General features: G+C 43.0%; 1 protein-coding gene across 2 annotated transcripts in view; it reads right to left on the bottom strand.

The window, feature by feature from the left end:
* Positions 1-27,339, bottom strand: part of TENM4 (teneurin transmembrane protein 4) — a 622,246-nt gene that overhangs the window by 74,481 nt on the left and 520,426 nt on the right. For both annotated transcript variants that reach the window (XM_054803254.1, XM_054803243.1), the window contains 2 exons: positions 12,984-13,103; positions 5,975-6,236 (listed from right to left, as the gene is read on the bottom strand). In XM_054803254.1, the coding sequence (XP_054659229.1) occupies positions 5,975-6,236; positions 12,984-13,103 (382 nt within the window). The remainder of the gene's footprint in view (positions 1-5,974; positions 6,237-12,983; positions 13,104-27,339) is intronic.

Below are 27,339 nucleotides of genomic sequence, written 5' to 3'. Positions count from 1 at the left end.
GTTGTTGCCAAGCAGTCAAGGACTTTTCAGCTTCTCATACTGCCCCGCCAACAAGAAGGCGGGGGGTGCCCACAAAGCTGGGAGGGGACACAGCCAGGACAGCTGACCCAAACTGCCCAACGTGATATTCCATACCATATGATGTCATGCTCAGTATGTAACTGGGGGTTGGCCTGGTGGTGGCACAGCTCGGGAACTAGCTGAGCATTGGCTTCAGGTGGTGAGAAATTGTGCTCTGCATCACTTGTTTTGTATATATTGTTGTTGTTATTATTATTATTATCCTTTGCTGTCCTATTAAACTGTCTTTATCTCAACCCACGAGTTTTACTTTCTTTTTTTCCTTTTCGATTCTCTCTCCCCATCCCACTGGGGTGGGGGTAAGTGAACGACTCTGGCTGTTCTAGCTGCCAGCCAGGTTAAACCACGACCGTTGTGGAAGCCAAGGAATGCCCCTCTCTCTCCATCTCTGTTACATGGGAGAACAGGAGGCCAAAGTATCTGTGTTCACAACGGAACTCACTGGTAAAAGGAGTCTCAGGACCCATGGTGAAAGGAGCTTGGGGTCTGAGATTACCCCAGCCCATCAGTTTAGCATCCATTTTCTGTGTTTTATCTTGTTAGGTTTCTTTGGCTGCTAATTTTTGTCTCCTGGCCTCTTTTTCCCAGTAAAATATCAAGCCCTACTTGGCCTGTACCCTTATGGAAGTTCCCCGGTCCTGATCGTAACCTGCCATTCTCTCCATGCCATTAATGAATCCTCCTTCCACCCTCCCTCCTCTAATTTACCCATCTCTCCTTCTTTGAAACTGCTCCTCTCCTAGCTCACCCCTGATTCTCTTTGCCTGATCTACCTCTAGCCTTTTTTTCCTGTGTCCTGGTCCTTATGTTCTGACCTCACATTTGTTCCTACTTACCTTGGTCCTTGCTTAAAATTCCCTCCCCTCTTACCTGTGTGATGAAGCTCTTGGCCTGACCTATCACCACCAACCCCTTTCTCTTCCCTTGCATCCTTCCTTCCCTTCCTTCTCCCAATTCCTCTGTAGTCTAGGTGAGTTGCTTCGTTTTCTCCTCCAGCCATGCAGTGCAGGTATTTCTGACTGATTGGGACAGTTCTCTCACAGGTCTCAATTCCAGTACAATATTTCACAAAAAACTGGAGAAACAGTAGGGAAAGTTTTGTCTGCCCCTCTTCTGCTTTGAGAATAGAGAAGACTCAGTAAAAATGGAATTTTCATCTAATTTACCTGCTAAAGTACAACCAGATCTTAAAATTCTTCTTTTTTTTTTTCAGTTGGAGAAATGCAGGAACATTTTCTGGAAGAGGATACAATGTAGATCCCTGACACTACGCTGATTCTCCCATGCAAAATACTGATAAAAAAAGGCATTTCTTTCTTAATTCTTGGGGAGGAAAAAATTAGTTACCACTTTCTAGAAAATTTCTCTCTTAGGTAAGCACCCAACACGGACATTTTTGGCACAAGCCGGCAACCTTTGGCAAAGTTTGAAAGATGAAGGTAGAAGCTTAGCAGTGAGCTGGAAAACTTGGTCTGATAATGGGATGTGTCAGAAGGTCACAGCTGGCACCACTCTCTCCTGCATCACTTCTGAAATACTTCGGGGTGCTGGACCCTAAATGAGCTGTGAAAATACTTCCCCAGCAATAATCAGCTTTCATAAAATTAAGGGCATGGAGGCTCGAAGGCAGGTGGATCAAGAGATCCACCCATCAGGAAGAAATCACAGCCATCCTGGTGTCCTCCAAGCTACGTGGCTCTTACACTCAACTCCTCCTGTGTGGGAGCAGCAAACTTTCCTGGCATGACAAGTTGCTCATCTCCTACAGGTTTTCTGGTTAGCGTTATAAATAACGACAAATCTTGTGATCTGCCCCCTAAAAAAAACCCTCTTCTAAGTTATTATCCAAGGTCCAACGCTTTTTCAAGTGATAACTTACAGCCTCCGAGCGTTGCAGCACTTGACAAACGGACACATCCAGAAGTTAAAGCGCTGTTACACTGTGCTCATAAATATTTACTTTCTCTAATGCAGCCTTTTCAATTTACATATCTCGGTGCTTAGGAGGCTGAAAAATGACAGAACTGGGAAAACCCAGGAATTTTAAAATATATTTTATGAGCTCAGCAACAAGCTGGGCTGGGACCAGGCTCAACCAGAGACCAGCTGAGCCAAGCTGCAGTAAAGGTGGTCCCTTGTATCAAATCTGTCTTCATATGTAACCCCTCTAGGAAAAAGCCAGGCAGAAATAATTGTCACAGAGGTACTATTTGCAATGGCTGGTTCAGATCCCTGTCAGAAATAATTATTTCTCTCTGTCACGATCTGTCTCTGCTGTCTACCATTCCAGAGAAAGGGTCAGCACAGCGGTACCAAGGCACTGAGCAGCACAAGGGGCTGTGTTTCACGGCGCCTGCTTGGAAAACCGGGTTCAAATGGTAATTTAGATCATCCAAAATGCATTTGTAGTTCGTAAGTAGTGCTGAAGTAGCAACAAAGCAGGGCATTGGTCGGGGGAGTATAATGCAGTAGGACACTGGTGGGAGAAGAGGGGAAAAATAAGCTTTAAAATACTCTGAACGCACCAAAAGTAACGACGACTGAATTGTGCCCTTATTTCTATTTGATAATTGCTGTTTGGCCCAGATAAATTCATATGCTGTGTCTGGGGTCCTTGTGAAATACTAAGGCTCTTAAAGTTTATCACGGCCTAACCAGTGTCATCTGCTCTTTAAAAGTGGTCCAGCCACCAGGCTGGTCAGGCAGAAGAGCTGGTTCTTCAGGCTTGCTAGGGATTTTCACAATCTAGCAATTATCACTGCTGTCTTCCCTTCACTCCTGGGTGTTGATCTCAGCTCGTGCTAGTAGCAATTATTCCGCTCTTTGCATGAGACAATGTAGAAAATCTTGTTTCTGTGTGCTGGGTTCCACACTTCTTTTACAGCTACTCTTCACTCTGACAGCAGGCAAGGTGAGGAGCAATCTTTTTTAAAAATATATGATTCTCAGAAGGAATTTTGAGACAGACAGACATTTAGGGCCTGATTCAGGGGCCTTAACATAGGCATCTAGATGCTTTTGAGATGTTCTATGGTATCTAAAACCTCTGCAAGGGGATGACAGATCTGACATGGACCTCCTTGAGATCTCCACCCCTCTGAAGCTACAGCTTGAGGCCTGAAGAGACACTTCAGGGCATCTTAATTGGCACCAAATCTGTCTTTAGACACCTGAATCAAATACTTAACGTGTATTATTTAGTCTTTTGAATGCATCCAGGTAGAGGACACTGCATTTATTTGTTGGAGCTCATGAGTTTCCTATCTGCCCACTTGTCAAAATCTCTTTCCCAGCCCTGCCATCCGCTTGTCACCTCCTCCCTGCTATGTGCTCACACCTTTTATATTTAACATTTCTCTACTGTGAACTGTGTATTATAAAATGCAGCTGCAGAAACTGCCAGCTAGGTTATTTTTTATTGTATGTTCATCCAGTACAGGAATGAAAAGTAGTTCATTTATGAACTGAAGTACAGTCAGGACTCTGCCATAAAAATCAGATTCTCTTGTACACTCCTGCACCACAAACTCCATTAACCTTCAGCTGTCAATATTTGAGGAGGAATACAGTTTTACAGGTTCTAGCTGAATCATTTGGCACATGAGAAAAGTACTGCTCATCATGTGTGGGATTCATCTTATGGAAACTTAGGAACCTAAAAGTTAGGACTCTCCTCTGAGCTACTCTCCTAAGTCTCTCCATGGCCAATGGGCAGAGATAGGTTCTTCAGAAGGTTGGTTTTGCCATGCAGACTTATGAGTGGGATACAATTCCAGTTTAAGGCATCTAAATCCAGATGTCAACATATGTGTGTGCATGTGAGGTAGACGTGTAAGCTTCAATTATAACCAATACTGTCAGTGGGAACTAGATACCTTCAAGATGGTCAGCATAATTGATTTGTAGGCTCCGCTGATGGTATTGATTAGATTTCTGTCAGCTTTAATGGGAGCCTGAACATCTAGCACACTTCCTGATGACTCTGTGTGAACACCTTATTTAAGTGCCATAATCTCAAAATGAATCCCGCTTAGGTCTTAATTAGATTCCATAACTACAGGTGTCTAGTGAGATTTGGGATGTCCAAGTTATCATCTGTGACATTCAAAAGGGGTTGGCAGATGGAATGCAGGATGCTGATAGGGGAATCATTCTGGATCAGCAGTTGGAGGCTGTGCAGGTTATCTGCAGGACATTTCAAATGGCACCAAACATCTACGATGAGGGTGGCGAAACACGTTGCCCAGAGAGGTGGTAGATGCCCCATCCCTGGAAACATTCAAGGTCAGGCTGGACGGGGCTCTGAGCAACCTGATCTAGTTGAAGATGCTCACTGCAGGGGGGTTGGACTAGATGACCTTTAAAGGTCACTTCCAACCCATTCTATGATTCCATGATCTATAGTCAAGAAACTGTATCAAACCATTGCTTCTGATCTACATCCCTCGCTGCTTTAACAGTCGATAGACAGACACGCACTCATATTGAAGAGGAGTTTTAGAATGTTTTAGTTCAATAGATATAATTAACACAATCTAACAAGTATCCTATCAAATAATGAGTGAGGTTATGATTACAGTTGTACTGTACCAGATACTTGCTTCTTTTCCAGGCGGCACTGAACATTACCTTTCATTGTGTTTGTCAGTTTAGGAAAAAATAGATGTGAAAACTGACCCACGAATTTGCAATCTGATGGACTTTACAAGATATGGGACTTAATTAGTAATTACGCTGGGACAAACCTGGTGACTGTAATTGGAAATTAGTGTGAGAAAGGATCACAGGACTTGGTCCAGAGGGAAAGGTAAAGAGACCACTCGCTTTGTTTGTTGCTGGGTTCAGTACCTGGTGTATTAAAATTAGAAGATATAAAGTGACTTCTTTGCTCATTAATGCTACCGCAACCCCAATGGAGTCAGGCAGGAAGCACACAATTTGTCGCTACACTTGCTATTATTTCTACCTTGGCAGACTACTATTTGTCACTAAAAGCAATACCCAGGACATGCGGAACACTGGCATTTAAAACTCTGGGAATAACATGCCCAAGAAAGGAAAGCGTGAATGCTGCTACATCCATATATTGCAACACAGTGAATATTTTTAAGGAAAATGGATAATTCACTTGTTTGGACTATTCAGTTTAAAACCCAACTTTCCGTTCAGCAAAATACTTTGAATCCACAGCAGGTTGTTAAACTACTTTATCACCTGACTCACACTTCCTTCAAAAAGGAAAACGGGGACAAGAAATTAAAAGTAACCCTCTCGCTTTGCTCATCTGTCCCAAATGTCATGAAGTGCAATACCACCCAGGTGCTCTGCAGGCGGGCCATTTGCCAGCCATCTGCTGGCTGACCGCACATCTCAGCAGCTTTGTAGAGTGAGGGGTATGCCTTCAAACCCTGAGAAAGCTCACACCCCATCCTCCGCCACTGAGGTCCATAATGCCCAGTGGGTAAAATTTGCTGCCGAACAGAAGAAAGGCATCAGTCAGAGTGTAAGTGGTCCAGCAGCCTCGCGCTGGGCGTGTTGAATGCTAAAGGGCTGCCCAAAGGCTTGTGGTGGGTCAGAAGAGGGTCCCAGCCCACCTTCTGTGGATGAGAGGTGAAAGCAAAGCAGAGCCAACGTCGGTTTTTGCTGTCAGCCACAAGCGTTTTGCCTCCATCTCTCAGGGATAAGGGAAAAGAAACCTTCTGGCTAAGCGTGTGCTCGTGAGTGAGTGCTCCTGGCAAGCGTCTGAAAAATGGGGCAACAAACGGGGAATGCTGCTTTTTAGCTAAGCAGGGGAATAAAGACACAGAATAGTTGCGTTCGTGTTGCTCGAAGCAGGCAAAAGAAGCACAGCAAGGAGATGGACTATTTTCTCCTCGTCTCAGGCGATTCGTACCTGGATTTCAGGAACGATAGGACCTTTCTCTGAGCAGGAACTTGCAAAAGCTGTCAGAGGAGATGGGGAGACCATAGGGTTGGGCCGAGCGAAGTTACTGAGGTCACAGCTTGGGATCTCATTCTCTTCATGCCTCATGACTATGGTTTCCATCACAAAGAAGCGATCCCATGGCAGCCACAGCGTATGCTCCTGGGTGATGAAGGGAGCCCGCTCAAAGTGCAGGATAATGGAGATCCCACCAATGGTAACGAGATCAAAGCTGTTTTAAGAGATGAAATGCAAAGTTAGCGCAAGCACCACCCTGTCTGTAACAATTCACTAGCAAGGACCCCCCAAAAACTAACTGCAAGAAATATCATCAGCCACATTTTACACAAATGAAACCTACAGTCCAAAGAGGCTTCAGTTGAGTAAGAGGAAGTGGCAGAGGCAGGAGGACAAACTCAGCTTCTTTGCATGTTGCCCTCATGTATATAAAGAACATACCCATCACTTTTTTGAGACAAATGTTTATCTTTGTTAGTGTTTTTCTAGTGTTATTTGACCATATATACTAATTTTCTTTTTTTTTTTTTTTCTTTTCAGAAGTATTTATCATCCAAATGCAGTCACGGATTGGATCAATTCACATGATGACATAAACTATTTGGAAAGTGGTTTCTCTGACACATCACCACGTAAATTGTCTTGGCATCACTGCTAACCTGACTAATACCTAATGCAACCCAGGCAACATGTGGAGTCCAGTCATGGACCTACTGTAGCGGGCAGAAATGAACACCACGCGGGCAGTCTCTGTACCACAGCACTCAGCACTCAGTCTTTTTTGACTCTTAATCATTTACAGCAGATAACTTACTGCCTGTGGTCTGCAACTTCGCCCTATGCTACCTCCAGCCAAGTGGCTTTTCTGCCTGCATTAGTGTTGGATAATATTATGTTGGGCTAACAGAACCCTCCAGAGCTGTTTGAAAGGATGTTATCTCGATAAGGAAAATATTCCTCTTCTTAATGTAAAGATCTTGGGATAAGGTTTTGGGGTTTTACTTAGTTTTGTATTTAAACTTCACATCTTGTCAGAGATGGAGATTTTATGAAGTACCACAGGATGTGCCTACTATGTATAGACTCAAAAAAGAGGCGTTAACTGAGAAAGGAAGGGATTTCGGCACAATTTGAAAACGTCTTGGTTTTGTTGCTTTGTTTTCTTCTCAGTATCTATTCAGTTGCAAGGCCAAATGTGTGTTTCGGGCAAAGAAAATTTTCTCATCCCTGCTTCTCACTTTGGATGCTTGGCGCTAGTGTATGACAGTTTCACACGGAATTTAAACATGTGAATAGGCTCGCTGCCTTCAGCAGAGCTGCTCATGTGCATAAGAGCCACGGGCTTAAGTACTTCTCTGTGCACCCTAAGAACTAGGATCTGAAAGCACTCTGACAGCCCAAAGCCAGCCTTGATGCACCTTGCAACTACAAGGTAAGAAAGCAGCTGAAAAAAGTATTTAAAATTATCTTTTAAATTAATTATGAGGCTTTCAGATCACCTGCAAAAATCCCAGAGGAGCAACAATGGGTATGAGCTATTTCTAAAAAAACCCCAAACTTTGGCAAGTCATCATTCAGAAGAATTTTTTTTTTTTTATGGCCGATAGACTGAGGTGCCATTTAGCAAATATAATTATGCAAAGAAAGTTATTCAGGAAGGAATGTTAAATTGAGTCCATGGGAGGGAGCGGAAAGCATTGAAAAAAGCTAAAGACATGTTTATTCTAGCACTCAAGTGGGGGCATCGGCTTCCCAGACCTATGGAGCTTGGCTTGCAACAGCCTGACGAGTAACTTGCTGGTCCTTGCCAGCAAAGCTGCGCAGCATTTGTACTTTGATGAGAACATTTTTAACAGTCAATTAGCATTTGGCAAGCCCTTCAGCTAGGAGGGAGAAGCTTGCTCTGCATGAATCTGGGCACTGAAAGGGGCAATGGGAGGAAAGAAACAACCATTACAAATGACGCTTAACAAGATTTTAGGCGAGTGGGAGAGAGGTTTTATTTGGAAACACCTCCGTATCGCTCCTTTGTGAACGGTCCTTGGCTTCATTGAGCCTGGGTCAGGGATGGTAACCTGCTGGGGAGAAACATCCTCGCCTCTCCTGCCTCCCCAAAGCAGGATGGAGAAGGGAAAGCATCACCTCCACGTCAGGCTCCAGCAGCTCTGAAAACACTCAGAGACAGGCAGTATTTTTTTAGCAGGCGCTGCTGCTCACAAAGTTCTTCCCAGAGTCACAGGCTGCAGCTTTGAAGTTACCTTGATGAATTGAACAAAAGCTAAAACCAAAACCAAACAGAAAAACCCAAACTGAAAACACCTTCCTCCCAGCTTCCCTTAGTGAAATTAAATTTAACAAGAGCAAAACCATCTTGGGAATGAAGGAACGAGATAATTTTATTTCTGGTTTTGCTGCTGATCTCTGATGTCTTTTTTATCACTCTAAAAAATCATACTTGTTGTACAGTCATATTGTTCTGGTTTTTTTAAAGGCTCTGGAGAGACAGGCCAAAGGATGAAATTCTCTATTTATCCACAAAACAGGCTTAAAAAAAACCCCAAAACCCCACAACATAGAAAAATGTAACCCTTTCTCATCGCTTTGCTCTGGAAATCCACATATTTGGTCTTTCTGAGACAGCCATGCCAAAGTTGCTGAATGTGATGGCAAATATACGATACTGCAGAAGTCTGGAGACTTTCCTGCTGTTTTATTAACACTGTGCCTACAACAATGGGATACTGAGGACTTGGAACCTTTACAAACTACCAGATTAATCAAATTTAAAGCTTTATTTTAAAATGGGGTTTATAATCCAGTACCAATACTTCAATTCACCTTCGAGTCACCAAAGACTTCACAGAGAAATCATGCATACAATAGAGTGGTCTGAGATCTGTCATTTTATCTTCATGCCTTATTATCCGAAAAAAGTCTGTGTCCCAATAATTAGGCTAAAAACACATGAAAGCCTTGAAGTTATCAAAGTTTTGCTCAGACTAAGTAATGTGACTTAAATAGGACCAGGATTTCATTATTAGAGGCTGTATCTGAGTACTGGAATAGGAGTGGAACATATTTGCGGAGACTTGGAATACAGTGAACCCACTTACAGGGGTGAAAAATTCAGTTCACTGTAATTCCAGAACTGAAATTGTACTTATGATACTCATTCTGAAACTTGGTCATGCCAAAAAAACCCAAACCCAACCCAAAACCCCAAACCCGAAGCAACAAAATCAGCTTAGGAACCAATCTAGCTAAACTGATGCAATTCTGTCTTTAAACTCCCTTACTTTTAAAACACAGTTATTGCCCTGCTCTCAGTAAACTGATTTGCTAAATCAATTTAAGGCAACTCAGTGCACATTTTCAAGAACAGATATTCCTATGGTGAATATGTCAAATAATAAAGCCGGTGAGTTTTATGCAGTTATCTCATAACCCCTGGAACAAGGTAACTGCTTGCATGCACGCTCCCATTTTTCCTCCAAACCAGAGTGACACCAGAGATGGTCCAGATGACCTCATATGACTGTGCACTGCTATGGACTGGGAACGCACGCAGTCTGCTACTGTAGTTCAGGAGCAACTACTTTTTGCTTAAGAGCATCCAGTTCTTAAAACATGAAAACTGCACTGAGGAAAAGCTGATGAGAAAAGAGTCGTGCTCTATTCAGAAAATTACTGAAAACCATCGAAACACGGAACAGAAATTGTAATAGCACTAATTCTTTATGTGTTTTTGAAAGTGCTTTACACATAGTATTTAATAAATGCTGTAATGATCAGTGAGGAAGGCAAGTAAATGTTATCTCCCTTTCACAGGCCGGTTGGCTGGCATAGGAATGTTGAGAGATGCACCTAACGGTACCCACTAGATCAGCCGCGAGACTAGGATTAGAAGTAAGGGATGTCTGACATCATTTTATGTCCTGATCATTTTAGTCTGAATGTTCCTAAAGACTTCAAGGGAATTTTTAGAAGACCTCACCACTGAGGAAGTCACTGGATTTTGGTGTTCTTTAAGAGAAGGGCTTTCACTTGTCCATTTATTACCTCCAGAGTACACAGATGCACTGCTGTGCCCATTCGTTTGAGAAAATATCTGCATGTATGCCTCTAGACAATTTTGGAAGGTATTTTTATGATTCAGGAGACTCAGCACTGCAATGGGACAATTTACTGAATGTCACTCGTGCACCAGACTTGCAGGAGGTTTCTGCAGAAGCAGACTGCAGAAGCAGATTGATTTGAGGGGAAGGCGAAGAAAATGAAATCAGAAGAGCTGACACCACGCACTCTGGGGTTACACTGACCGCCAGCAGCTGCCGACAGAAATTCCAGCTTCAGGATGAATCCCACTTGGTCACAGATTCCCTTGTCTGATACAGCTGATTTCTGTCATTTTTATTATTTGGAGCGGAGTATCTGCCGGGGGCTGAGTCAGCAAACTGCAGCACTGAGCTCCTTGAAACTAATTTAATTTCTGGAGGCTGACAGCCGGCCCTGAGGAACCAGCAGCCCACTGAAGATTGGTGGAGCATACTGATGCTCCAGCTGCATTGGATTCTGCCCTGGGTCCCCTGCTCAGCTGGAGGTTGGGCAGGACGTAGTGTGAAAGGAACATCCTTGGCTTGAACTGCCAGCAGAAGAAGGCTTATAGAGGAGTTCCTTTTCACCACCCAGGAATTGGAAAGACATAGTTACTCAAACATTGAAAAGGTCTGGAGCTCGGATAGCAATGCTCACCCCCGTGCTCTGGTCCTGTTTGGCTTACTGGTATGTTTGCTGCCTAGAGGTGCAGTTTAAGACAAGGCCCCCTGTGCTAGGTACAGCACAACTGTAAAGCAAAGAGATGGTCCCTTCCTCAAAGTACTTATAATGTAAATGAAAGATTACACACAGTAGTTTGGTATTGTATACAGTACAAGGAAACATGAAAGAAAGGGTTACAGCAGGCATTATTGCCCAGGAATTTTGCAGGCGTATTTATCTGTTCTAATAGACACAGATTTCGTGCTGGTCTATACCCAGCAATCTGATCTTGAGAGTGCAGTTCGGATCTCACTGTCAGGCAAAGTAGGTTCAGTAAGGTTGCCAGAGATACTCATAGCATAAATGTACAAGACTTCCTCCTTTTTGCAGTAGCCTAAGCTACGGGCACCCTTTTCCAAAGGAGACCACTAGTTTTCCTGGGATGCCTCTTTATTATCCAGATTTTATTGTCGTGATGTCCAAGAGGTAGAGCATCACTCGGAAAGCCTCCTAGTCACTATCAGTGTTCGAGCAGGTGCAAACCCTCCTGAGCACGGACGAGGCAGCATTAAGCACATGTTGCTAGCACATGTTCCTCTCTTTTATTATAATTCGATCAGCTTCTCTGGCCAAGTTAAACCTTTAATGAAAGTCGTGGATTGGTGAGGTGCTAAAATCTACAAATCCTCTCCCAAGTGCTAGTGGTTAGTAGTCAATACATAGAGCATGTGCAGCTGGAACCTCTTATGTTTCATTTTTGTTCTTAAAAGAAAGGGAGCCAATTAGCACTAACAGACAAAAGAAAAGATGAAAGAGTTTCCCAATTTGCAATGCTTTTGTTTTGGTTGAACATGATTGCTCAGATTTTAAGCACTTGCTTCTAACACAACCATAATCTTAATGACTTCTTCCTAATCATTCCAACGTGAATTAGCAAGAATAGAGCTGTTGGGAGCAAGAGACATCTTTCCTTTAGGTGCATGGGCAGTGCATTGCCCAACTGTTGGCTAAAGATTCCAGGTGATATCACAAAGTTAATAATAATAAATAATAAGAATAGAATAGAATAGTTCAGTTGGAAGGGACCTACAAGGATCATCTAGTCCAACTACCTGACCAGTTCAGGGCTGACCAACTTAAAACCTGTTTGTAAGGGCATTGTCCAAATGCCTGTTAAACACTGACAGACTTGGGGCATCGACCACCTCTCTAGGAAGCCTGTTCCAGTGTTTGACCACCCTCTCGGTAAAGAAATGCTTCCTCATGTCCAGTCTGAACCTCCCCTGGCGCAGCTTTGAACCGTTCCCACATGTCCTGTCACTGGATCCCAGGGAGAAGAGCTCAGCACCTCCCTCCCCACGTCCCCTCCTCAGGAAGCTGTAGGGAGCAATGAGGTCACCCCTCAGCCTCCTTTGCTCCAAACTAGACAACCCCAAAGTCCTTAGCCGCTCCTCACAGGACATGCCTTCCAGCCCTGTCACCAGCTTTGTTGCCCTCCTCCAGACACATTCAAGGGCCTTCACATCCTTCTTAAACTGAGGGCCCCAGAACTGCACACAGTACTCCAGGTGAGGCCACACCAACGCTGAACACAGCGGGACAATCACCACTTTGACCATCTGGTCATGCTGTGTTTGATGCCCCCAGGATGTGGTTTGCCCTCTTGGCTGCCAGGACACACTGCTGACTCGTACTGAGCCTGCTGTCGACCAGCACCCCCAGGTCCCTTTCTTCAGGGATGCTGTCCAGCCACTCCTCTCCCAATTTATACTTGTACCTGGTGTTACTCCTTCTTAGGTGCAGAATCTGGCATTTGGACTTGTTAAATTTCATCCCATTAATCATAGCCCAATGCTCCAGTCTATCTAGATCCCTCTGCAAGGCCTCCTGTCCTTCAAGAGAGTCAACAGCACCTCCCAGTTTGGTATTGTCAGCAAAGTTGCTAACAGTGCATTCAACTCCTGCATCTGGATTGTTGATAGATGTATTGAACACGACTGGCCCTAGAATTGAATCCTGAGGAACACTGCTGGTGAGCGGTCACCAGCCAGATGTAGCCCCAAAACAACAAACAATAATGCATCAACATCTTCAAAATGCATCAACAATAAACGTGCTCTTGGAAGGTGTTTCTCTTTAGTGTTGATGGTAATAATGCTGTAACTGCTGCTTGAAGAGTGTAAATCCTATAAAGGCATCCTACCTGCCGTCTTGTCTGCTGATTGTGTATCCAAAAAGAGGATTGTTGACAAAGCTGATGTTCACTCCAACTAGAGGGGTCCCATCTGCTGTCATCACCTGGCCTCGAATCACACATGCATGTCTGCAAGAAGGAGAAAAAATGATAAGAATTAGTACGTCTTTTGACAAATTCAGGTTTTTCCTCTACTTCTGTAGCTGGGAATCCCATGGATTAGAAAGCCCAGGTCCTTATGTCCTGGAAAGCTGGGGGACATGCTGTGTGTCTTGATGGTTGGATGCTGCTCTTGAAGACTTTCTCAGGAGTAGTGTAAGAACATTTGATACCTAAAATGAGGTTTACCTTTATCCTATTTTTGAAAAGCAACTGCTTCATTAACTATGGACTTCTGTAGGGTTCGCATCATCACATTGGGATTTGCTATAACCTAGTTTCACAGTGTCTTGACAATATTGCCCTAATTAAGGGCAAAGCACATTTTAGAATCAAAGAGAACAGAAACCTACCAAGCACTTCATGGACATATTTAAGGCACAAAAGCCACAGAAGCACCCTGTGAGCAAGGCTTGATGGCTCATTTCTTCCACGCTTGGGAAAACCATGACAGATAATTTGCAAGGTTCAGATAGCTTCCCTACAAAGTGCTTGGCAAACTGAGCACGATAACAGGACAGGCTTTTTCTTCCCAAGTTTGGTAGATTGCACTATTTTATAGGCTACTTCTATTCCAATTACTCTATGCTCTGTAATGTGCTCTTTTATCTAAGGATTTCAAGGGTCTTTACAAACATTGATTAATACTGCAAGATAGGTATTTTACAGAGAAAGGAAATAAAGCACAGAGTGATTTTCAGTTGTCCAAGGTCAGTCAGCAAATCTGCAGGAAAGCCAAAGACAGATTTTCTAGGTTCTTATTTCAAAGTCTTTTTCCAGACCTCTAAGTCATTACTACATTGCTACCTTAGGAGCTTCCTACAAAGACAAAGCATTACATGTCTGTGAGAGTGTCTGAACCCAATTTTTGGCTGAAGGTAACTATTTTTCTGAGCAGCAACAGCAAATTGTGGTGTCAGTGTGCTTACGTGACCCAGTGAGTGATTTTCCTAACTGCTGTCCTGCTGGAGAGCGGAGATTGAAAGCCGAGGTTTCTACAGGTGCAGGACCAGATCTCAGCTAGAGTGAATCATCCCAGCTGCACTTGCTATCTACCCACTTCAACTGAGAAATGTCGCTTTACTGGTTCACTGAGGCAAAGGATGATATCTGCAATGTTTTGTAAAGATGATTTCATAAACACGGATCATCAGGGAAAGATCAAGTTATTTTCTTACAGTCCACCTAAAAATCCGATATTGTATAATGCAAGGAGATAAAGTATGTTTTCTATTTAATAAGGGCTGCACCAGTTGTATATTCCACAGTACAGAAAACAGACCATTTGTCATGGAGTCTTAAACAAACTACTACTGATGTAAATGGAGAGCTCCAATATTAACAGAAATTCTCGAAGCGTTACCAGAATGTGTCGGCAATCTAAAATGTAACCGGATTCATATACAATTTTGGAACAGGCCACAGGAAAATGAGATAATGGAAATGATTTTTCTGTCACTGAGTTTCCTCTGATATATCATCACTGACTTGTTAGGAGTCACATTGGAAAAGACTTGGAGCTAATAATATTCTTCATGCTTCTATTGCTTCTCCCATAGAAGGCTCTAACTCAGTTTCCTATATAAAACAAATTCAAAACAATATTCCAGTACAGGAATATGTGTGTCACTCTCTAATAGGCAGGCAAAGCATAACTTAAAGGATCACAATGCCATGGAATATGCTTGGACAAATGTCAATGCTTGGAATAACCCCACTAAAGCCACCAGGTCACCAACCGTAGTGCATTTTTGCACAAAGGGAGCATGCCTAATCACATCCCTGAGCTAAGAGCAGAAGCTAGGCCTCCTCTTCCCAGATTTTTCCACGATCCCCTCTGCCCTGCCCCATCTCCTTTTCCATCCTTCAGAGAGATCTGAGGAAGGGTTTAAAACTGTATTCTCTCAGGTTCTCATCAAACGGCTGCACATTTTGTGAAAAGCAAGACTACAGACCGTTGCTTGAAGACTAAGACATAAGCATGAGGGACTCGATATTCTGAATTAACGATAACATACTCAAGCCAACACTGGGACTATGAATGTTTTAAAATACTTGAGAGACAAGATCATACATTTTTGTGAACCCAAAAAGAACACTTCCACCTGTTGTTTCTTCCGTACAAGAGTTAAAAGCAAGCAAAGGAAAAAATACAACATGTTGCAGGTGTCTCTCCTGCTGTCCTACACAAAACACATGTCCAAGCAGTTGCAAACTTCTAAGTAATATTGTGAGCACATTGGCCTAGGTCCTCAGTTCATGTTAACGGGGGGATGTGCTTTATATCAGCAAGCATCTGGTCCATTACATATCACCAGCAACTATTTCTTCAAAAACAAGCACCAGCACAAGACAGACAAACAAAGAGCTTCCTCTCGCCTTGGCAGCCCTAACAAATGCATTTGAACTCCCACCTTCCAAGAAGAGAATTGCTTCCCATTCTCGACGATGCTTCACAGCACGGCACTCCAACTCCGTTAGCACATCTTACGTGCTGACTAACTCGGACGACGCTGGCATCTCTTCTCGGAGAAGCAGCTCGTCAGCAAGCCCAGCTGCATCCACCATCCTCCCGAGGACTATAACAATCATTTTATTTACATGCTATATGGAAAGATGTTCCCACAAAGGGGACATCTTTCCCAAACCACAGTGATAAAAAGAAGCTGGAGCAACACGCACAAATCTGAATTCAGTTAAAAGCAGGAGGGATGGAAACTGGAGGAAAACCAAAGGCCAGACTGCCTGATTAGAGCCTCAAATCTTCTCCTTCCCTGGGTGACAAAACTTGCCCCACTTGGGAAAAACAGTTAATACAGTGCGTTGGAAGCAGCTGGCTTCTCTAGTGTCAACGTGTCCTTTCTGGAGGCAAGATCGACTACCCACAACACACCGAGCCCCCCAGGAACCTGGTTAATGCTAATTTAGTCAGCCATTTCCTTCAGAAGACCTTGGTCTAAATGCAATTACACTACAAACAAGTTAAGTGGTACTGCTAAGACGCTCAGCTCCGCTAGAAGGTCTCCCAATATATTTACATAAAATTATCTCTCATGTTAATAGAAGAGATTTATTCCATTAGTCTAGGCCTGCCAGTTCAGAGTGTTTTCTGCAGTTGAACGAAATTGAATTTCTCGTAGTTGGAGCCTCAGCTTCCCATTGAATTACTAACAGATTCCACCTATTGCTTCTGTTTTCTGGTGGGTTTTTTTGGTTGTTTCTTTCATAATTTTTTATATCAGGCTGTATGGATTCTTGTTTTACAATGAACAGCAGTCTGCCTTTTCTCTTCTTCTTTAATTAGATTTTTCCTTTCTTTTTTTTTTTTTTTTAAATTTGTCCATAAAAGCTTCCCTGAAACACCAAATCATTGTCAAAATGCTATCTAGAATGCCAGATGGCGTATCAGACAATTTTACACCATCGCTTTGTCAAGTCATTCTTTATTCCCTAGAAAATTAAATTAAGTCTTCCTGGTAAGATCTGGGCCACAGTGGCAAAACAAACAGGGGTGCACCGATGCTTTTACTTTCCCATTGCTCATATAGAAATAAAATTTGACAGGCTGTCAACAAAATTCAAGCAGACAAAACCAGCTTTAGAACAGAAGCCAGAAAAGTACATTCCCAAAAAGCCATTTCGCATTATGGGAGCACATTTAAGATTTGTCTTTAATACTGACTCTGATCCAATGTCTTGTAACTTAGACATTGGCCCTTCCAATATTTCTTATTCATAGATGTTTTCTGCTGACACTGTGCTTGGCACTGGCAAATAGACAAAAATACTGCTTCTGCTAAACATTTTTCATCGGGAAAAGAAAATTCCATGCATCCTAAACCCCCTTTTGCTGCAAGAAATGTATATTCTTTCCTTGACTGCGGATAGGTGCCACGGGAAATCTTGCCCCAAAGAATTTCTGTAACTCCTCAAAGTATTTCCACTGTAACTCATTGTGCCTTTGCTTTTAAAGGTTTCAGATGTGTGGAGAAGGTTATCATAACTGCTTAGCCATCTTCAGCCAAGTTATTCATAGTAAATGTTTTAATTTGTTGCTATAAATCTCTTCATCTCTTTGAACTTACCAGTTCCACATTTTATTGGTATGCATATATAGATATATACGGGATTTATCCTTCTGCTCTGGATGAAACTTCAACAGAGCACCATAGAGTGAAAATCTAGAAAGTTTCTACTCATTGTGAAGAGCTTTATTAATGAAATTAGGTGATCTCTTCCTCTGCTACAGACTTTCTGTGTGACACTGGTCATGTCAGCTAGTCTGTACGTCTTTGTGCTCCACCTGCAAAATAACAATCGAGGCACATCTCCTGCTTACAGAAACATCAGAAGGATAATTGTGGTAATCCACTAATCCCTCGCATAGGGATTTTTACATACTCATGGCACTTCATCTGCGACACGCTCAGACACCTTGCTGATAAGTGCCTATAAATACAGTCATTTGTTACAAACGCAATCTCGCGGCTTTAGCTGCTGTGACCTTTTTGCTTGATAATAACATGGGATGCAGCAAAATGTACCTCGTCCATTTTGGGTTGAAGGCACCTGTCTCACATTAAACAACCTCAGGGCAGTCTGGTACTAGGATAGATAGGAAAATTGCTAGAATGCCGGGTAAAAGCTAAGGGCATCATGATCAAACACATGGACACAGAGAAAATGCCTGAGCTGGCGGATGAAGGACAAAAGAAGAAGAGGAAGCAACAGAACATACACACCTTCAAGTTCATTGCTTGTGGCGGTATTTCCCTCAAAAGCTGTCTGTAAAAAAGCCCTGCCCACCTGCCTCTTAACTGTGCAGAAGAAACTCCTGATAGTCTTTTCTTGAACTGAGTCAATCCCTGCCTGGCTTCTTCAGTTCAGTTTAGCTGGAGGAGAAGCTTAAACTTGAAACCTCCCTGCTGATCTTAGCTGCCATCTGAATTAAGGAATTAAGGTTAGGAAAAAGAATGGAAAAGATCAAGAAGTTAAACAAGAAAGGCACACTCATATGAAAAAATGAAAATTAAAGAGTAGTCATCCAGAAAGACTCCCACACCACCACTGATAGTACAAGTGAGTTTCTGAAAGGGTTTGGCACATCTTGGGCAGCTGGGATACAAATCACTAATTAGGCTGTGCCGAGAAGCTTGCCAATAAAGGGAGCACCAGAATGCCAGTGTCAATCTGACAAAGGGACTAAACGCACTGACATTTGACCAAGTCCCAAACAGGGACTTGCTAAAGTGGCACTGACAGACGCGGTTTGCAACAGATCCTGCCACTCAACTTCCTGAGCAGCTGATGGAGTGGGAGACCCAAGAGAAAAAGAGTGGATGATGAAGAGCAAAATTTTTAAGAGCTATACACCAGGCTCAATAAAAAAAGTCAATTTGAAGTTGTTTGCAGCAACAAACAGTATCTGATCTGCTTGTTTAACCTACTCGGTGAAACTGTTTATAAGGTCCCACCACTGATGGGTCAGGAGATGCTGATGATTCTTTATGTGGGTATGGTCCTTAGCTGTTAACCTTTTGCAAGAAACCTTCTACAGTCTTTTAGAAATTCTACAAAACATACAGTAAAGCCAATGGAATAAATGCTTCGGTGAAAACCCATTGCTTAAATTGTCTCATGAAGGACAGGGGAAAAAGCAACACATTTACAAAGGTGGCTAATGAAGTTGGTATTTGTAGTACAGAGGAAAGTGCTTATTAATCAAGATTTACAATAATACCTCTAGATGCAGATTTTTATTATTGTTGTCTCTTTAGAGTCTAACCTTACAGTATCAAAACAGTTGGTCGTCTTCATCTGATATTTTTAGTATTCATGAGCAGGATTGGTTTTGTGACCAGCTGTTGTCCAGTTTCTCAAGCTCCACATGTGTCTGCCTGCATTCTGCTCCGTGAAGGCTTACAAACCGATAGTTCTTAAAAATCTCCTTTGGCACCATCTTTGTTAGCAATATTAGTGACTGTTAGTTGTAGCTTCTCCAAAAGGAAAAGAAGGAATCTTTATTGCATGATAGTTCAGTAACAAAATGTAGCATCATTCAAGGACTACCTACCACTTCTAGAAAATCCATGTTCGAATGATCATTGCTCCTAAAACAATTCCCTACTAGCTCCATTCCTGAAAGACTCAGGTCCTTATTCTTTGAAAACTTCTCCCAAGTTTTGAACCCTACTCACCTACTCCATGCATGTCTTTTCTCTTTACGAAAGCACAATCTTCCTCTCTGATCTGCCAACCAATCTGGCCACTGTTGGAAAGAGATGCCACTACTGCCATCCAAAACATCTTGGGTCTCTATGCCTCATTGACTCGCTATTTTTACATCCCAAGATTTCTCAGCTGAGTTAAAATGGGAAGGTGGAGGATAAGGGATACAGGAAGGCTGTTCACTAAATAGGAAATACAGAGGAAAAGACACTGATGCTGGTCTCTGAAATCATAAAACTGGCTCCAACTACACTATTTAAGTGAAAGCATTTTAGAACAGAGTTTTATAGGAAATGCAGCACATAATAAAGTTGGGCTGTGCTTTATGGTGAAGTTTCAGTGAAGAATCCTTTTATTCACAACGTGGTTGACTGACTAAGAAATGCTTTAAAAGCTGATGATTCTCTCCTTTACTCCAGTACAACCAATGAAACGCTCTCTTGTTTTGCACGAGATCTCAAAGAAACAGAATCACACTCCTATTTTTTTATGTCTGTAAAATCCAAGTGAAGCGTTCAGTAGCTCGTAAGGTACAAGATAATTTTTCCACCTAATACTGAATTATGCTCATTTCATAATTTTTCAGAAGTGATCCTATAACCATTATTTCTACAGGAGGTAAAGACTTTACGGTGCAATAACTTTCAGAGATGAATAATGTATTCATGTCAAGTCTTCACAAAAAATGTATGCAGAACTTACCAGTTCTGGATTATTATAGTATTTTACGTCTGGTATTTATTTTGTAAGCTGTGGCCACATATTCAGCTCTGCAGAAGACCCAAAATAAAAGAAATTCCTTCCATTGAATTTGAGGCACCATGAAAGCAAAACTGAGCAGGACAGAAGAAAAAATACATTATTACCAGGTTAATTATAAAATGAGTTGTCTTTTTGATCATCATAGGGGAAGTTCTTTAACTACATGTAAGCTGTCTGATAGCTTTGTAATGATCCAAAGGAATTAGGAAAAAAAATGGTTCAATAAAATATATAAGATTTTATGACTGGGATTTTAAAACTGCTTTTTTATGTAGGAGGTTTTAACCAATTTAGCAAGTAAATGTCACACTCAAAGGACAGACTCTTCCAGATACATTGAAATTGTTCAAAACTGTACTTGGACTCAGCTGTTAGCATCCAATGGCTAGAGGTGACTGTCCCGAACATCATCTGGCAAAGCAGAACTCCACCCTGTCAGTGCAAAGCCAACAGGATCAGCTCACACTAGTTACCCCTGCAGTTTAAAGTGGGAAAGGAGATTTTACACTAAGCTGGCTGAGGGGTGCTCAAGCTCTTCAGTCTGGTCTGGGGTCAACAAATCTCCGCAGAGGTGAGGCAGCAAAGAGATTGGGGCAGAAAGCTCCAGCTTTTTGCAGGATGAAGGTGTCAGGGTCCCACATGAGAATCATTGCACCAGTCAGCCAGTATATTCTTTGAAGAAGCCTTATGCAGTAATGAAATAATATCAAATTACCTGGACTTGTGCAAAGCATTTGACACTGTCCCGCATGACATCCTCGTCTCTAAATTGCAGAGACATGGATTTGATGGATGGACCACTTGGCGGATAAGGAATTGGCTGGATGGTCGTGCTCAGAGTTGTGATCAATGGCCCAATGTCCAAGTGGAGACCGGTGACAAGTGGTGTTCCTCAGGGGTCGGTACTGGAACTGGTGCTGTTTAACATCTTTGTCAGCAACACGGACAGTGGGATCAAGTGCACCCTCAGCAAGTTTGCCGATGACACCAAGCTGTGTGGTGTGCTCGACACACTGGAGGGAAGGGATGCCATCCAGAGGGACCTGGACAGGCTTGACAGGTGGGACCGTGTGAACCGCATGAAGTTCAACAAGGCCAAGTGCAAGGTCCTGCACATGGGTTGGGGCAATCCCAAGCACGACTATAGGCCGGGCAGAGAATGGATTGAGTGCAGCCCTGAGGAGAAGGACTTGAGGGTGTTGGTGGGCGAGAAGCTCAACATGAGCCAGCAATGTGCACTTGCAGCCCAGAAAGACAACCGTGTCCTGGGCTGCATCAAAAGCAGCGTGACCAGCAAGTCAAGGGGGGGTTTCTCCCCCTCTACTCCACTCTGGTGAGACCCCCCTGCAGTACTGCGTCCAGCTCTGGGGTCCCCAGGACAAGAAGGACATGGACCTGTTGGAGTGAGTCCAGAGGAGGCCACGATGTTGATCCAAGGGCTGGAGCACCTCTGCTATGGAGACAGGCTGAGAGAGTTGGGCTTGTTCAGCCTGGAAAAGAGAAGGCTCCGGGGAGACCTTATAGCAGCCTTCCAGTACCTAAAGGGCCTACAAGAAAGCTGGAGAGGGACCGTTGACAAGGGCAGGGAGTGACAGAACAAGGGGGAATGGCCTGAAGCTGCAGGAGGGGAGACGGAGATGAGATGTGAGGCAGAAATTCTTCCCTGTGAGGGTGCTGAGGCCCTGGCACAGGTTGCCCAGAAAACCTGTGGCTGCCCCTGGCTCCCTGGAAGTGTTGAAGGCCAGGCTGGATGGGGCTTTGGGCAACCTGGGCTAGTGGAGGGTGTCCCTGCCCATGGCAGGGGGTTGGAACTAGATGGGCTTTGAGGTCCCTTCCAACCCAAACCAGTCTGGGATTCTATGAAATCTCTTTATTGAACGGGATATGCAGTTTCTAGTGATGATATTACATTCAATGGAGCTACTGACTCAGCTCGTAGGTATCATGCCAGATGTGTCCATCAATAAGTAATGTAAAACAATGGGCATGTGGGATGCTATTTTTTCAGAGGAATGTACCTTGAATACTGAATAAATATTAATCAAATATCTACACACCAGATCCAAGAGAATACATCAGCACCTCTACTGTTGTTTAGACTCCTAAAACCAAATGTGCACATCAGCACCTGTGTAATCCAGGACGTACTTAACTCATTAGGAGTTTTGTTTTTCTGATTGGGGAGTTTTGAAGGCTTGTGTTTTGCTTTCTGCACACTCCAAGAGCTCTAAGGTACACAGGTATCACCTGAGACCTTCTGATCCCACGTACAGGATGGTGCAGCACTTAGCTGCCTTGCCTGATCCTGGAACCATGCCCAAATCACACTAGGGAGATCCTAATCAAGAGTTTGTGCTTGGTAATAAATATCCAATGTTTTTTAATATCTGTTAAAAACTGCACCCCAGTTTCTCTAATGACTGCAGACAGGACATTCTTCTACTGCCCCTGGTGAAAGGGGAATATAATTACATTACGATTACACTATCTATGTTATGGTAAGAAACATAAAAATGGATCGGAACTGTGCTTTCATAGAGTCTTGTGGGTACAAATTCCACAAAGTGGAAGTAAGTAGCTGCATATATTCTGTGAATTATATGGAAATAATGCCATGCTCAACTCGAAATCACTTTAAGCTGAAATAATGCCATACTATATAATTTTAAATCAAAAGAAAAAGGCAAACATTGAAAAGACATATATATATATAAGCCCTGTCCACTGAAAAGGTAAGTTTTAAAAGTATGCTTTCATATACTTAAAAGGAATAATTACCAAAATAAAAAACACTAAGTCTTTGAAAATTCCTCCTTATGCTCCTATATTTCAAAAAGCTATGATTTGTAGCTAGTAAGTACTTCATTTAAGAAGAAAGCAACAAAAGCAGAACGATGCCTTTGGAAGACAGTAATGCTGGGAAGGAGAGAGTTTGCAGAGGTGCTGTGTTAGCTTGGTTTAAAATATCGAAAAATATGACCCTGTTCTCATCAGCATAGGTACCGTGCTGTGCCAAGAGTGCTCAATCTCAGGAACGCTGGATGGTGTATAATACCTATGATAGTCTTAAACAGATGCAGCGTTTATCTTTCAAGGCTGTCCTAACCCACGGAGCTGCTGTGCTCCACGAGCTCCTGCATCGCCTCCGGGGTGCCTACAGTTCAGTGGGTGCATCCGACCCATGGCATTTCGCTGCCAGCCCAACAGAGCTGCATCCTGCTGGAGCCAGGCCAAAGCCATGGGCTGGACCAGCCAACTCGGGAGAAATCATCAGCAGAAAGCCATACCTGATGAGTTTGGGGTTTTTTGACTTCTAACTTTGTCTTTGGCTGGAAAAAAAGCGCCTTGCTTACTTCACTGTATCAAAATCACACTTTTCTTGAGGGAAAAGTACAGAAAAGACATAGCACTTTGGTTTCCTGGTTAAGGGAGCTCAGGAAGATCTGCTGGGGTGAACTTGCAGCCCTCCAGATGTGGGAAGAAATGGGTCAAAGGAAAAGAGAAGGTGCTTTGAACGTCTTCCTTCAAGGATACTATGATATCATTGTAATATTCTTCAAAATCACTCAGAACTGAACCAGAGGGACAACCGAAACGTTTTGAAAGCCATTTTGATCCTCCCCTATTCTCTCACTTCTTCTGTGGCCGTCATCAATACTCACAGTTTTGGTTTTGATAAGGTTTGGGATTGATGCAGTTTAACTGTGACAATAAAACCACCCATTTACCTATTTATAGTAAAATAGTGCACACACGCATTTATAGCACGCCTGCCTATCTTAGCATCTAACAGTGCTTGTGCAACCCTCCCCAGCAGGATCAGTAAGGTGCGTTGTACAGCCTGGCACACAGAGGGGACACAGGGAGGTGGAGTGACGTTTACGGGTACCTTGTCACTCAGTAGTGGGAAAAAAATGTGCAAATTTCATTCTGATCAGAATTTTGAACCATGAAAACTTGCTACTTTTTGTACTTAGACTACTGACCTGAGGGTAATAAAGGACTACTTTTGCAGCTGATACTAGATCCTGCTCTTTGATGTGTGTTTATAACTCAGCTGGTTATTTCTAGCTGCCCATGTAATTGAGATGGGTTAACACTGCTGGCAACAAACGTATATATACATGACCTATCCCCAAAAGAAGGGGTATAAAACACACCTACTTAAAACCTATCTGATTTCTTTTCAAATATTCTTTACAAAAATTGCTAATTCTGCACATGGCTTTCTGAGGTACTTTAATCTGATGCCAACACTTAAAAGATTCTGTGGATCAGGGCTCTAGCCTGTTCTTGCAATTTTCTGACACTGTCCCTCAAGAGAGAACAAATATATCAGGTGTCCTACTTGAAAGTCAACAACTTGACACCACTGCATCTTGTGCTGCTCCTTATGGTGATGGACAACTAAGAATGGCTTAAAAATACAAAGCAAACAGCAAGAGTAAGTGGTTTCAAAATCAATACAAGAACGATCAAGTAGCAGAAGAGTACTTGTTATCTGTTCATCAAAATGATGTGAAAAGACATTCTGTGCATTCAGAATTTAATTTAGCTACTTGCTTTATCATCATAAACACTCATTTCAATATGAGCAATGATTATTTTTTTCTTCCCAAACATGAATAATATATAATTGCTAGTATTCTGGTAGAGACAAGGTCTTTACCTTTATCCATCAGGATAATTTATCATTGTCTTTCTTTTTCTTCTGCAGTGGTGAGAGAGCTTGTCAGCTCAGCTTGTTCTTAAAAAGCTGGAGTGTAATTCAATAATAAATTCACTCAAAGGCTGTCACGAGGCATTCATTTATTTGTATCCATTAGGTGATCTGCACTCCTCTCCTCTCCTCTCCTCTCCTCTCCTCTCCTCTCCTCTCCTCTCCTCTCCTCTCCTCTCCTCTCCTCTCCTCTCCTCTCCTCTCTAAAGGGTAGCTAAGCTGTGTTTCTGAAGCCCAGGAAAAACGTTGCATAGATATTCAGTCCTCTCCTTCACCCTGCTGCCACATCTGCATAGGCCATACAGGAATGCGAATGTGCTGAGGTTCCCCCATGGATGATAATGATCTAGCCAGGACCTGGTAAAGTCCTGAGGAGTAGGTCGGTTCCTGACCCAAATGATGAGTGTGCCTGTGCCACAGGTGTCTCACAGGACATCAGACATGCAGGACACAGAGGTCCACGTCACTCTGTGTTGCCTGCTCACAGCAAGTGGCATAGATCCAACTCCAATCCTACCCCATGAGGGTGACGGTGCTGGAACAGAGAGATGTAGGACTTCCCATGGCCAGCAATTTACGGTTCTGATCTACAGCAAGAAGGACACAGCTTTGTGAATCACAGCGGCAGCAAGGGAAAGGAGAGGGTTGTCCTAAGGTAGGATGCTGGAGCCCTCCACCAAACCAGAAAGATTTTCTGCCTTCATCTCTTAGAATCACAGAATGGTTTGGGTTGGAAGGGACCTTCAAGATCACCTAGTTCCAAACCCCTGCCATGGGCAGGGACATCCTCCACTAGACCAGGTTGCCCAACGCCCCATCCAACCTGGCCTTGAACACTTCCAGGGATCCAGGGGCAGCCACAGCTTCTCTGGATCTAAATCTGCCCTCCTGCAGCTTCAGGCCATTGCCCTTTGTCCTGTCACTCCCCTGCCCTTGTCAACAGTCCCTCTCCAGATTTTCTGTAGCCCCTTTAGGGACTGGAAGGGGCTCTAAGGTCTCCCCGGAGCCTTCTCTTTTCCAGGGTGAACAACCCCAACTGTCTCGGCCTGTCTCCATAGCAGAGGTGCTCCAGCCCTCGCATCATCTTCATGGCCCGTTTGTTGGACAACCTATTGAGCCAGCAGCTGGAAGGAGAGATGAAAATGGTTCATCTTGCCCCCAGCTGCTGCTGTGATCTTCATGGAGACACTGAGCAGTTCCACAGGTAAAACGGATATTATCACATGTCTGTTGTAAAAGCAACTGGAGGAGATTCAACAGTGAGAATTGTACTGAAGAAAGGGCATATCCGCATGTGCAAATACAGTCTCATTTGCCCAGACTAATTAGGTCCCAGACAGTCCCAGCCCATGCTCTTCCATGGAAAAGTTGCTGTCAGACCACTGCTGACGCGCTGCCATTTCCAGGGTGATAAGAGACAGCTGTTTAAAGGTTCAGCTTTCTAGGTGATGAAAACAGAGAATTCAAACTACAAAGAGAAGCCAAGTAAGCAGAAAACATTTGCCATGGTTGAGTTTATCCAGATGTATAGGTTCTTTAAGAACTCACAGGAATGCACGATGTCTTTTAACATCCCCAAAGAGTAATAAGCACGGACTGTGTGCTATGGTGCTGTCTCAGGGGAAAATATACCTTCTGTTGAGGTCCTTCCCTGTTATTTGCACCTGCTGTTGTGATGAGTCAAGATATTTAACTTGAGAGATACAATACAATCACAGCTTGAGGTGACGTATCTCTAGACCATATTTAGTGATACATACCCTATGCAGATATTTTAAGAATGGAAACCTCATAAATCATCTCCATCTCTGTACCATTCTTCGCGTTAACTTCAATGGAACAAGGAGCCCCATTTATTAGTTCCACTGTAGTTAATGAAAAGCAATCATTAAAATCCTTCCTATTGATTTGAATCTTTGCATTCCCTCACTCTAGTAATCTATATGCCAGATAAACATTTCTGCTAGCAGGTGTTCCTTTTGAATGCTGAATCTTTCTTTAGCAGGATGTATACAGATGGTTAGTAATTCCTTCCTACACAGAGATCTGCCATCAGATCTATGTAACTCCTGTAGGAGTTTATGTGGCCCTAAATGACACAATCTTTCTGCTGGTCTTCTGCTGGCACTCCCAGAAACAAATACACTGCATAAATAAGAAATTCCCATTATTTCCCCCCACCTGTGTGTGCTGCTGAATGCAAACAGCCTTTAAAGAGAAGCTGCAATTTTATTTTTTTTACCACACATGTATGAAGACTCCTATAGTCCTTTAGTTGTATGGAAAAGTTCATTAAACACGGACATGCGTCTACAAAACTCTCTCCCTATCAGAACAGATACACATGGGCCTGACACCAGAGCCCTCTGAGGAAAGGCTTCTGACTGTGAGCTCAGCTGAGGAATTGCAACCCTAAATACATCAGAAAAATGAAATAGTGAGTATCATCTATTTTATATTCTAAGTCCTGATTTTACAGTAACAAATCACAACAAC

The sequence above is a fragment of the Grus americana genome, chromosome 1 (assembly GCF_028858705.1).
Source record: "Grus americana isolate bGruAme1 chromosome 1, bGruAme1.mat, whole genome shotgun sequence".
NCBI lineage: Eukaryota > Metazoa > Chordata > Aves > Gruiformes > Gruidae > Grus > Grus americana.
This window is presented reverse-complemented; position numbering and strand designations above follow the sequence as displayed.